Source organism: Periophthalmus magnuspinnatus, chromosome 17 (assembly GCF_009829125.3).
Source record: "Periophthalmus magnuspinnatus isolate fPerMag1 chromosome 17, fPerMag1.2.pri, whole genome shotgun sequence".
Lineage (NCBI taxonomy): Eukaryota > Metazoa > Chordata > Actinopteri > Gobiiformes > Gobiidae > Periophthalmus > Periophthalmus magnuspinnatus.
In genome coordinates this window covers 18,873,258-18,885,804 of record NC_047142.1, presented here as the reverse complement: position 1 = coordinate 18,885,804, position 12,547 = coordinate 18,873,258, and the positions used below count along the sequence as shown (strand labels likewise).

General features: G+C 38.9%; 1 protein-coding gene across 2 annotated transcripts in view; it reads right to left on the bottom strand.

Moving 5' to 3' along the window:
- Nucleotides 1–6,772: 6,772 nt before the first annotated feature.
- The window catches only part of ap1m1 (adaptor related protein complex 1 subunit mu 1), a 32,544-nt gene continuing 26,769 nt past the window's right edge, over nt 6,773–12,547 (bottom strand). For both annotated transcript variants that reach the window (XM_055228802.1, XM_033982487.2), the window contains exons 11-12: nt 8,878–8,953; nt 6,773–8,482 (exon numbers count right to left, since the gene is read on the bottom strand). In XM_055228802.1, the coding sequence (XP_055084777.1) occupies nt 8,460–8,482; nt 8,878–8,953 (99 nt within the window). In that variant the 3' untranslated portion in view covers nt 6,773–8,459. The remainder of the gene's footprint in view (nt 8,483–8,877; nt 8,954–12,547) is intronic.

Sequence of the window (12,547 nt, the reverse complement as noted above, 5' to 3'; positions counted from 1 at the left end):
CGCTTGGGACTATAATTTTATTTGAGAGAGACATGTTTAACAGCACAAATCGTCTCACCTGTTGTAGTTCCAGCTAAGTCTGTTCTTTTTGGTCAGGTTGTGTTTAAACTGAATCCTCAGACACAGCAGTGCCTACAGTTATCATTACAATCGTAGTGAACGTTGATGACATCAGCTGTGAAGTATTAATAGCTTTGAAAGTGGAGCCATTTTTTCCAAAGACTAAAGATGTGAATGTTGTATTTGAAAGGACTTTAAGTAACATTATTACTATGGCAAGTGTGTGGCCTCATGACAGGATTCAACATTTGTGTATCATAAATTTGGATAGTTCTTTCGAAAACAGTGAATTTAAAAGCCCCCTGCCCTCAATCTGAAACTGTGACATCACCAGATTCAAGAAAGTGTGCCTGACCTTTGACCTTGTGACCTCTGCAGCTGTATCTAGGCTCACATATTATAGTATTGAATGGTTTATTATAGAGTTGATTAGAGTCTGGTGGCGTGTGCTGGCTCAGCTGTAGATGTGAGGTCCTTCTACACATTCTGAGTGCATGGTGCTCCCAAGGCCGTGGCTTGAACACTCAGCTAAACTCTCGTTAAAACAATATTGTTCTACAGTCTACTCAGGGGCTCGGAAACTCCCCCCCCACTGCAGGACTACCCTAGAACAGACCACACACCGCGCCTCTCGCTCTCTCTTTCGCTCTCTATTCCTCTCCTCTTTATACCCCTCTCTAAACCCCTCTCTTCTCTCTCCCTACCGCCTCTTTGTTACCCCTCTTTCTATTCCTCTCTTTACTCTCTTCCCCCTACTCTCTGCTCCCCAACCCTTTCTCTCTCTACTTGTCTCTCTAGTCCTCTCTTCTCTCTACCTCTGTCTCCTCTGGCTCTCCCTATCCACCTATTTCCTTTCTGCGCTATCTCTCTTCTCTCTCTCCCTCTAGGCTCTTCTCTCTCTCTCTCTCTCTCTCTCTCTCTCTCTCTCTCACTCTCTTTTAACCTGTGATTCAGATTTGTTGAGGAGTCCCTCTCATTCTTTCACCTTTTCTCCAGTTACTGTCTCAAAGTGTCTCTCTCTATTCCTCTCTTTACTCTCTTCCCCCCTCTCTCTGCTCCTCAACCCTTTCATCTCTCTCTTTACCTGTCTCTTCTTTCTTTTTCTGTTCATCTCTTTCCTCTCCTCTCTCTATCCCTTTCTTCTCTGGCTCTCCCTATCTACCTCTGTCCTCTCTGCTCTACCCCTATCTTCCCTCTCCTTCTACTCTCTTCTCTCTCTCTCTCTCTCTCTCTCTCTCTCTCTCTCTCTCTCTCTCTTTCTCTCTCTCTCTCTCTCTCTCTCTCTCTCTCTCTCTCTCTCTCTCTCTCTCTCTCTCTCTCTCTCTCATTCTTTTTTAACCTGTGATTCAGATTTGTGGAGTCCCTCTCATTCTTTTACCTTTTCTCCAGTTACTGTCTCAAAGTGTCTCTTTCTATTCCTCTCTTTACCTTCTTTCCCCCTCTCTCTGCTCCCCAACCCTTTCATCTCTCTCTCTACCCCTCTCTTCTCTTTCTGTTCCTCTCTGCTCTACCCCTCTCCTCTCTCTCCTTCTAGGCTCTTCTCTCTCTCGCTCTCTCTCTCCCTCCCTCCCTCTCGCACTCTCTTTTAACCTGTGATTCAGATTTGTGGAGGAGTACCTCTCATTGTTTCACCTTTTCTCCAGTTACTGTCTCAAAGTGACTCATGCTCTGTTTGTGTTTCTTAACTGGAGCTAAAAGAGCCCTGATTGCACAGACTCTTTGACTTCATTTTCATTGTGCAATAAAACAACTAAGGTTTGGTTTGATAAAAAAAAGTCATGGGCATTTTACTTATACCATTTTATTATTACAGCATTGGGTAACAGCAGTAGTTATTGATTATGTAGGGTAAAAGTCTAAATTGTAAACATAGATTCTAGATTGATATATTTGTTTGATACTCAGGCGTCCATTGACACGGTGCCAATTAGGTTATAGAGTTTTATGTAAATAGGGTAGGTGAAAGACAGATTTCTGTTATAATGCAAGTCTGAGGGCTTTTACAACATTTGAGGATTGTCTTTTTGAATATTTCATACAAAAATACAAAAATGTAATTTTCAAAAACTTCTTGTCCTCCACCTGAGAGTTTAAGCACATTTTATAATCTGTAAGACACAATTTGTTGTTTTAAAATGTGATGTCAAACTTGCCAATGGGTGCAAGAGGATTTTTTTTCTAATTAATAATGCATTTTCATACCCATATTTTGTAACATATTATTTTATTTTGTTGTAATTTGGTCCATGGTCAAACTATAGAACGCCAAGATCAGCATGTTAACAATATCAAAATTAGCTGACCCCTATTTCAATTGAACAATTTAAGAATGTCGTCTCGCTGTGATGAACCCACAGTGAGATTTAATGACTATCACCCCAGTTTTCGTCCCTTTGTCTGATTTTTGTGCACAGATTATTAAAGACAGTTACTATATATTACATAACATGTGTTTAACCGCATTAACCTCTTCAGCTTCGCCTTTGGATCCTACGGTGAATGACCTGATGACGTTGTCCCCGGATCTCAGAATGGAGGAGGATTCCCCAGTTGCTAGGAGACGGGGGTTCCGTTTGTACACACAGGATTCCACAGTGCCGCGCCTGTTTCAGTCTGTGTGTTTGAAGTCTGTCTACTACGCACACACACGTACACTTACACATGTAGTAAAGGGCTATTGCTTCATCGCTGAGCTGAGTAACCATAGCTATTTTCCATTGACAATAATAGCTACAGTTACGTCCAGGTATCAGTCGGCAGTAAAATCAGTGACAAATGTGGGAGTCCCTATGGCAACGGCATAACTCCGTGAGAAGGAGAAGTTAAACCTGTGTTAAAGATTTACAGGAAAAGTACAATAAGTCACCAAGGTGACCGGAAGTCCAAAGTTTGACATCAGATTTTGCAACAAGAATGTAAATTCTCCAGGAACAATCAACAAAGAATATATATTTAGCACCGAACCTTTGCTCCAGAATTTCAAAACCAACTATTTAATCTAATATTTTTTAACAAAGCAAAGTTAATTAGTAACTACTTTTAATCGCTATGGAAGTTTTTATTACACTGAAAAACATAAGAAAAACATGTGTCCTTACTGTGAGAAGGCTCGCATCTCCACAATCCTGACTTTTATTTGGCCTGGAGGGGGGCTCCTCCTACTTGTTTCCATGGAAATGTTGTCCCCTTTTCTATAATATTCCACAGTATGGCATAAAACATATCTACCTCCATGGAGAATGTACCAACATATGGTTTTAACTTACAATTTTCATGTAATCATGCTGTTAATTTTCTATTTCCAGAAAGTTAAATACTGTCACTTAAATAAAATATTTGTTCATTATGAATTAAGTCTTTGTTTATGCTTTATTAAGTTAGTTATTATAATGTGGAACCAATCAAAGGAAAATAAAATTACATTTGGCTTGCCTAATTTAACCAGACTTTATATGAATACACTTCTGTAGACAGTGAAGTCCCACATTGGATAAGTAGAAATGTTTTAAATATTTATGAACATGGGACACACAGATACAAGTCCAGTCGTGTGCATAAACAGGCTGTGTAAATAATCGTACTCCACAAATATAAGTCCACTCCACTGAGGCAAAAGAGTGTTTATGAATGAAAACATCTCATCTGCTGCCAAATATTTTACTACCATCTCCTGCCAACAAGAACCCCAGTGGAGCTATACGGGCGACTCCTAGACATTGAAAGATTTTATGATTTTATAAGTGGTGATTATAAACTCATCAAAACAATTACAGGTTCAATACCATGCTTTACAGATTCTTAATTACTTTCAGAGACTTCAGCCTAGGTATTTCATTTGTATATAGCCTATATGTGAAAAACAGAACTAGTTCATTTTACATGGCTTGCAGTGGTCCAGAATTATTCCTCACTTTTCAAACACAGTACTAGCATCCAAATTATTCATTGCAATGAGTTTATAAGTGCATTTCACAATTTTTCGAGGCCAGAGTATAGTTTTGTTGTCATGATAATGCTAAAAATAACTAGGATATTAAAAGCGAAAGAGCATTAGCCTACTTCCTGGTTCCTCTTGATAAAACACTCGCACACATTAGATGCAAACAGTCTCTTTTTATTCCTGAGAGTTGATTTTGCGATATATATGTACTGAGGAAAACAGATATTATATGAAATAGATTTGGGTACAGCCCCTTTAATGTGGATAGCTACGTAAGGTTATGCAATGAACTTCTAGCCTAATCAGACATGTGCAAATAAAACAACTACAACTACAGAAATGTTTAGATTACCATTGCATTACCATAGTCAAAAGCTAAAATGTATTTCTTCTAGTGCTCACCCTTTCAGTATCAGGAATAGTGATAGTAATAATAATTTTCTGAGGGATTATTATTTTGAACACAACCTTTCCCATACTGCAGTTTTCAAAGTACAACTTCATAAATACTGCAATTATGGTAAAAGAAAAGAATACATTATAATTAACTGAGGGATTACACATGCACTAATTAAACCACATGCCAGTTATTCACGTTAAAGGGGTTTATAATTCTTGGTAACGATTAAATCACAGAATGGATTCACAGAAAAGGACTTCACAAAAGCACAGTTCTCATGTCATTGTCCAGCACAGATCATATCATTCTCCTTTCAGTGCCTATTATTATGACAAGCCTCATACCCGTCATTCACCTCAGAGCTAAAGCTGTCCCTTACAACACTGAGCACAGACAGATAGTATCTAAACTGAAGACAAAATAGTTTGAAAGCCCAGATAGACTCCACAGAATCCACAGAAATCCACAGAAATATGACATTATCTATAGATCGGGTTTCAACAGATTAGTCTTAAACTTTTCCATTTGTGCTGAACAGGAAAACGGCATTGCAGAGAATGGCTTTAGATCACTATCTCAGTCATGTTTGTGTAACTTAGGTGACTCTGGGGGTTGCAGGCAGGTGAAAGGGATAGCCCTGTATTTACCAAGGAATCCGGATAGATAGGGCATAGGCATTTTGTTCTCAATAGAATATATTTTTAGCGTACTTAAAGCATACAGATTTTTGCACAAATAGCAAGGCATTCATAGGCATTGACTGGAAGTAGTCGACTTTACGAGCAGAACAACCACTTTAATTTGTCATTGTGGACCAAAATGTGCAGGTCTGCCGCTTGCTACGATGGGGATCTTATGCCTTTGTCTGAAATGTTCCACAGTATGTTATCACACTTTTCTATTGCCAAGGAGACAGGCAGGTGACACCGCTAGGCCAAGTTGCAGGTCAGAGTACTGTAGTAAGAAGAAGAAGAAGAATGCATGCTAGTTTGGCCAGAAGGCATGTTTTTGAGGTATATTTGGACAATAACAACACCTACACACATATGTTGAAGATTGATACATTTAATGCTGTACCATGGAACATTTCAGGCCAATGCCATGGAACATTTCAGGCCAAACCAATAAACTCAATGGAGAAGCAACAGTTATAGTAAAGTTACATAGTACACCTATAATTGCATGAAATAACTAAAGTGTTACAAAATTTAAACCTATCAAAAACTGAATTTACAATACCCCACTGCCCCTCGAAGGCCATAATATTTTGTCGTATAATCATGTGACTCATTTAGCTTTAACACCTGCTGCGTGGGCGTTCAAACCAAAAACAGGTGTCTGAGGCAGAGTGTGAAGAAGCAAAAATCTAACTGCGGTTTAGGACAATATGACAAGTGGTGAGAGTAAAACCTGTTTAAATCCAGGCTCACATCTCCGAGCACCTGTTCCAAATGAGTCACTGGGGTCTAACTATCTACTAACAAGACGGGGATGACTTCATACAAGACCACTGCAGAGCGCCTGGACTGCACAATACTTGGACTATCTGAAAAAGTTCCAGAGAAATGGGAGAGTTAGCCCCGTTTTGAGTCATATCCTTCATGTGTTTATGGAAGGGATGGTGTGAATGGTTCATGACACCGCGGGGCAGGGGGATTAAGGAGAAGGAGGGACAGTTAGGAGGGAGAGAGGGAAAGACAGAGAGAGAGAGAGAGAGATGGTGGAAAAGCTGTACTGACATGTGGAGCAGAGACAACATGGTTTGAAAAGGAAAAGTAAACTATTGTAATTAAAGCTGCACGATGCTATTTTTCTGGTGAAGTGTCAGCCACCAGCTCATCTATCTACATTTCAGTTTGCCTAGAAAGCACAACAGTATGGCATACATTATACATACATTTAAAAAGAAAAGATGAATTAATATTTTTAATTAATCTGCCTTTTCATTATGAAGTTACCCTTTGTGCTCACATCATGACAGCTAATACTATTATAATACTATTAATAACCTGAAATTGAACTCAAACCTTCTATGTTACAAGGTCAAGGTCTAAAATGTTAAGTGCAAGTATATGAATATTATGGTTAAGCGACTTGTAGTTAATTTAAACAAAATAATACAAGCCTGAGATCTTAGCATAATGTCATAATGAAACAAGGACTTCTTTAAATTATGATTATAAAGTTTGACATATGAATACACCCAAATATTACAGTGTCACCATGCTCTGCTCTGGGAAGCCCCTCTCTCCTCCCTCTCCATCGTCATTTTCTCTCCATATTTGATTTTGGAGCTCTGCCTGTGGATGACCGTGTGGCAGCTCAGTGTGAAGACTGCTCTGACATCACCGTGAAATGACGCAGACGCTGTGGAAAGGTTTCTAAATAGACTTTTAATGATTTGAAATGTGAGGTTACAGACAGGGGGAGGGGAAACAGGTGTCCAACTGGAAAACAGAAATTTACAACAAGTGCGACTGTTGTTTACTGAAGTTTCCACTGCAGAGGTATGGTATGGGCCGGTCAGGATGGGTAACTTTCCATAGCCAAAAACAGGCTCAGAAATGTTTTTTTAAACTATTTTGTTATGGTTTGATGTGTGAGGCGTAATTTTTAGAGTGAAGTGTAAACCAAGTGTGTAACATCACAATATAATACTGACAAGAAGAAAAATATTGATTAATATTTGTAATTTTGTTGATTTTGGATTAATTTCTATGTTATAAAGGCAGTATGTAATATATAAGATTCTGCTCTGCTCTGTTGAAAAACTCTAGGGCTGCAACAAACAAAAAAACAATTACAATTACTGAAATAATCAGCTAATTTGCTAATCAATAAACATTATCTGGACCACAGACCACTAAAGATGCAATGTACAAAATTAAGAAAAATACTTCTAAGAGTGGTAGTACTTATAAAAAAAAAAAGAAAGAAAGAAAAAAATCACATTTGCAGGCTTTGACAGTCTTATGATATAACAAAATAAGATTTAATCAATTTGCTAAATAATTGTAGTTGCAGCCCTAAAAAGCTCATGTGTGAATTATGCAGTGTCTAAGTACTACTGATCATTACAGATGCACCAACAGATATAACTGGATGACACTACAACTTGCCTTATAATAGTTTCTAAAGTTTCCTTTAAAACTCAGTCACTGCTTTGTTCCTAACATTGTTTAATACTATTGCAGTGGTCATTTTGAATATCCACACCGCAGTATTGACCCATACCACACCTCTCACATTGTACCGACAGCGAAGCACATAATGAGCATCACATGGATCAAATCAGCAGCTGTCACTCTGAGACAAATACCATTGGCATTCTCTTTAATACATGTTGTGTAACTAATAACACTGACTTATTACATGTAACAATATATACAGATAATAATCACTGACTTTATAGTGAAATGGCATCAAAACAAAACAGCTTCTTTTAAAAAAGTCGATTTGAACTGATGAGAATTGAAGGTTACAGTATCACAAGATGAATTGCAATAATCTCACTGATTGTGTACAATTCATGGTGTTAAAGAGCACTATGTAACTTTTCTGGCAAAGGTCCACCACCAGCTTGTCTCCATGGATGTTCCACAATATGGTATTTAACTTGAGTATCTCAGCTTTATTCAATAACAAGTGTATTTATTGCTAAATAATACATAAAAAAACATACATTCTTACAGTGAGTGGGGTCCCATCTCCACAGATCTAACTTGCAACTTGACCTAGTGACATCACCTGCCGTCCAACAACAGCAACATCGCCATGGAGACAAGCAAATGGTGGATCCTCCAGAAAAGTTTCATAATGCAGCTTTAAGTTGAATGTAAACATTTCTCCAGTTTTGTTTTGGCCTTGTCGATTTTTGCACGGCTGCTATCTCAAAGGCCTTTTTTAACACTTGCATTGATAAGAAATGGAAAAAATCTGGAGTAAAATAAAAAAGTAGATGTTGGATAAAAAGGAGCGCTAATCTGCCTTTGAAAGATAATTAGCAAACTAAACTCCGCCCCTTCTTCTGGAGGTCCACCTGTCGTCGTAGAGCAAGCCCTACTGAGTCCGGAGCTGATAATCTGTGGAGGAAATGAATTCAGTTAATCAAATGCACAAATAAAATAAAGATTTGGAAAGAACTCAAGAGTGGGCAGCAGCTGAGGTTTCCACCCAAAAATAAATGAAAAGTCGAAGGAAATGAGAGGAGGATGTTTTGCAATTAGCAGCAACATTAGCAAAAGACCAGCCTGTGCAAATACGGTAATCTTTGAAGAAAAAAATCAGTCAAAATGAGTTTGCTTTCTCAGATTTCTCAGGACGTGGTCATATTGCCTCATGTTCTACACTGCAAGTCTTTTTTTTAAACAAAAGTTCCCACCACATTGCACAGCGTTGCCCAATAGTTGCCTAAGAACAGCACATATGGGCATGCCCCGCACATGTGTAAGAAAAATAATGTGACCTCTCAACTCACCTCCATTTTGAGTGATGTAGCGCACCCACGGTAAGGCCTGGTACCCGCTCTTCTCAATGATCTTCAGGTAACGCACCTGCAGGAAAGAAAGCCAAAGCATTCAGTTAGAATATATGCATGTTTTTTTGTTTAATTTTTACATTTGTCTTCTTGGCTGTTTCATCATCGTATCAGGAGGACTTGATTGCAAAAAAAAAAAAAAAAGAGAGAGAGTGGGATTCAAACCAACAACCTTTGGATCAGTGGACAAACACTCAACCAACTGAGCTACTGTAATAATAATAATGAAATATCTAGACAGACACAAATCTCTTAGGACTAAATCTGGTAAATACCTTACCATCCTTCTACCCATGTACTATGTTGGCCAGGTATACTTTCTGCATCTCTATGTATACAGTGCATTACTGTAAAATGCTATTGTTACAATGCCATTCATTTCCATACGGCTGTCATTGTATCCTTGGGCAAGACACTTCCTCCAACCACGCCGCCAGTGTCTGCGTGTACTGGTGTATAAGTCTGTGTGTGAATGGGTGAGTGGTTCTTTGATGTAAACACATAGCACATTTTAAATTGCAATATTCATCTAAAACAGTTGTTCTTAACCTTGTTGGAAGCACTGAACCCCACCAGTTCCATATGCACATTCACTGAACCCTTCTTTATTGAAAAATAAAATATAATTTTTTTCAAATTCAAGACATATGTATGTTTTACTGGTGCACAAAATGAACTGTGCATTAACATAAGAATAAAACCAGTACAATGCATGAACTCACAACAAATTACATACTTACCTTTTTACAAAGACTTGGCCTTTTTTAATTCTACCACACTGAAATGATTTTAATTTTTAACCTTATGTATTCCAATAATGAACTTATTGTATTTATGCTATTTATTATTTTTAACATTTTAACAAACACCCATCACCTAATTTCCATCAGGCTAGAATAATAATGAATATTTACTGCAAACCAGTGTAACTTCTGCTGTTGCCTTTGAGAGACCAGTTCAGAAATGCATGGCTTCACCTTGGCCACTCTCATGTCATTTTCACAGCAAAATCTGTTCCTTTTCTTCATTTTTATGTCGTTTTATGTTTTTATGCCATTCAAACGCCTCATTTAAGTCGGGCGGGTACTTCGATAGGCACATCAAAGGGTGCATTTGTCGAATTGGGACACGGCCAACGTCTGGAGACGCTCACAGTCTGCGAATCATGAGTCTGGTGTGTGTCTTGACCTCCGCCGAACCCCTGACACTGACTCACCGAACCCCTAGGGTTCGATCGAACCCACGTTAAGAACCACTGATCTAAATCTTACGACTCCGTCAAACTGGTTAAGTTTGCGGATGACACCACCCTCATTGGACTCATCTCGGACGGCGATGAGTCTGCCTACAGGAGGGAGGTGGACCGGCTGGTGTCCTGGTGCAGCAGCAACAACCTGGAGCTTAACGCCCAGAAGACAGTGGAGATGATTGTGGACTTCAGGAAAGTCACAACCCCCCTGCCTCCCCTCACCCTGACGGACTCCCCCATCACCACTGTGGACTCTTTGCGCTTCCTGGGCACCTGCATCACCCAGGATCTCAAGCGGGAGCCGACAATCAGCTCCCTCATCAAGAAAGCCCATCACAGGATGTTCCACCTGCGGCAGCTGAGGAAACTCAAGCTGCCGGTCCAGATGATGGTGCAGTTTTACATGGCCATCATCGAGTCCATCCTCACCTCCTCCATCACTGTGTGGTTCTCTGGGGCCACTGCCAGGGACAGACAGAGACTGCAGCGCATTGTGCCTCTGCTGAGAAGGTGATTGGCTGCAGCCTTCCATCTCTACAGGACCTGTACGTCTCCAGGACTCGGGGGCGAGCAGGCCGTATAGCAGCTGACACTTCTCACCCTGGACATGGACTATTTGAGCCACTTCCCTCTGGCAGGAGGCTACGGTCCATTGGGACCAGAACCTCTCATCATAAGAACAGTTTCTTCCCCTCTGCCGTTTGTCTCATGAACACTTTATAATATTTGCACAAAACTGGACACTTTATATCACCGGCCACTTTAATAAGTCATGTTTGCACTGTTGTTCTGATGCTGCTGTTGTATATATTTTCTACCTTTAAGTATTTTATTTGATTTTTAAGCATATCTTTTTTTTTTTTACTTCGTGCATGCCCTTATTTGTATTTGTATTTATTCAGTGTGTTTTATGTTCTATGTTGCACTTTATCACCAAAATAAGTTCCTAGTTTGTGAACTGTGTTCACAAACGATGGCAATAAAAGGATTCTGATTCTGAAAATGACTTAATAAAACAAACAAGGCTGCTGACTTCCTTTAGTCAACAATTCGAGCAGTCATGGATCCACCAAACAAACATAATAACCAGAACCCCCACCAAAAAAATAAATAAATCTGAGTTAGTTTACTACAGCACATAGTTAAGTTTGCATATAAGAAACAATAAGGGCACTATTCATCATGTTATCAGCTCAAGGTCAGTGACTGAATCCATGCCATTGTTTCACATGGCAAGACACTTCACCCATCATGTATTAAAGTTTAAAGGGCCTGTACCTGATTTTTTTCCCCCAAATTTGTCTTCTCCCAGTACAAATATATTGTATAAGCAGCTCTTGAGGTCAAAATATATCCGCCATATACTGTCTGCATCTTATTAGACAGTATTTTGTGTCCGTTAATCTGGATGTGAGTGTTAGCATGCTAGTTATTAGCTTTACCGTGGGCAAGGCTCTAGTCTCTGAGAGTTGTGAAACTCTTATAACACTTATAACCTGCTTATAAACACATTGCAGTGAATAATTAGGATGTTCTGAATGGATAAGTGAGGAAAAACTTTGGACCATGTTTTTAGACAGCAAAAATCACATATAGAGCCTTAATCTAGTTTTGTGATGAAAGACAGCCCTACAGAAGCAGCTAACCATCAGCTAACCAAGTATATCAAAGTAAAAATGTGTAACATTGAAAATAAATGACTTTCATTAACAATATATAAACACTTTTATGTGGACATCCGAAAAGTAAAATTTGCATATTTTGATACAAACTGTTTCAAAATATTTTGAAACAAGCCTCCAATCAATGATGTCCCAATACATTTCAGTGGGAACTGACTGCATCTCTGCAATAACAGGTGCCAACGTGTTCAGTACAATATGTGAGGAAGTAATAGTATTAGTCACTGTAAAAAGAGGAAGTGGTCAAAGCTTTCAAGGCACACACATATGGGCCATTTAAATGTACTTTCTCTAGGTCCACAAAAATTTCACATCAGCATTATCTAAGACCACTTTCACAAGCCATTAACCGATATTTCAACACCATGACGAGAAATTGATCTAAAAATAGTGTGGACTGCCTGGCACCTTTGCGTTTACTGTGTTAAAGTTACATGTTTCTCGACATCTCACCCAAATGTGTACACTCGCCCATTCTGTGGGTGAACATCATTGAAATGTAAAAAATCAGCATTTTTGTATTTTTGCTTATGCATAATTTCTGTATGCCATAATATGCAAATGCACAGTAATTACATCAATAATTATTGATGTAATTACTGTATTCTTGTGATTGCTTAAAGGTCCTTTTTGCCATGTAGTTTTCTCATTAAAAACTTAAATATAGAGGTGTTTTGTT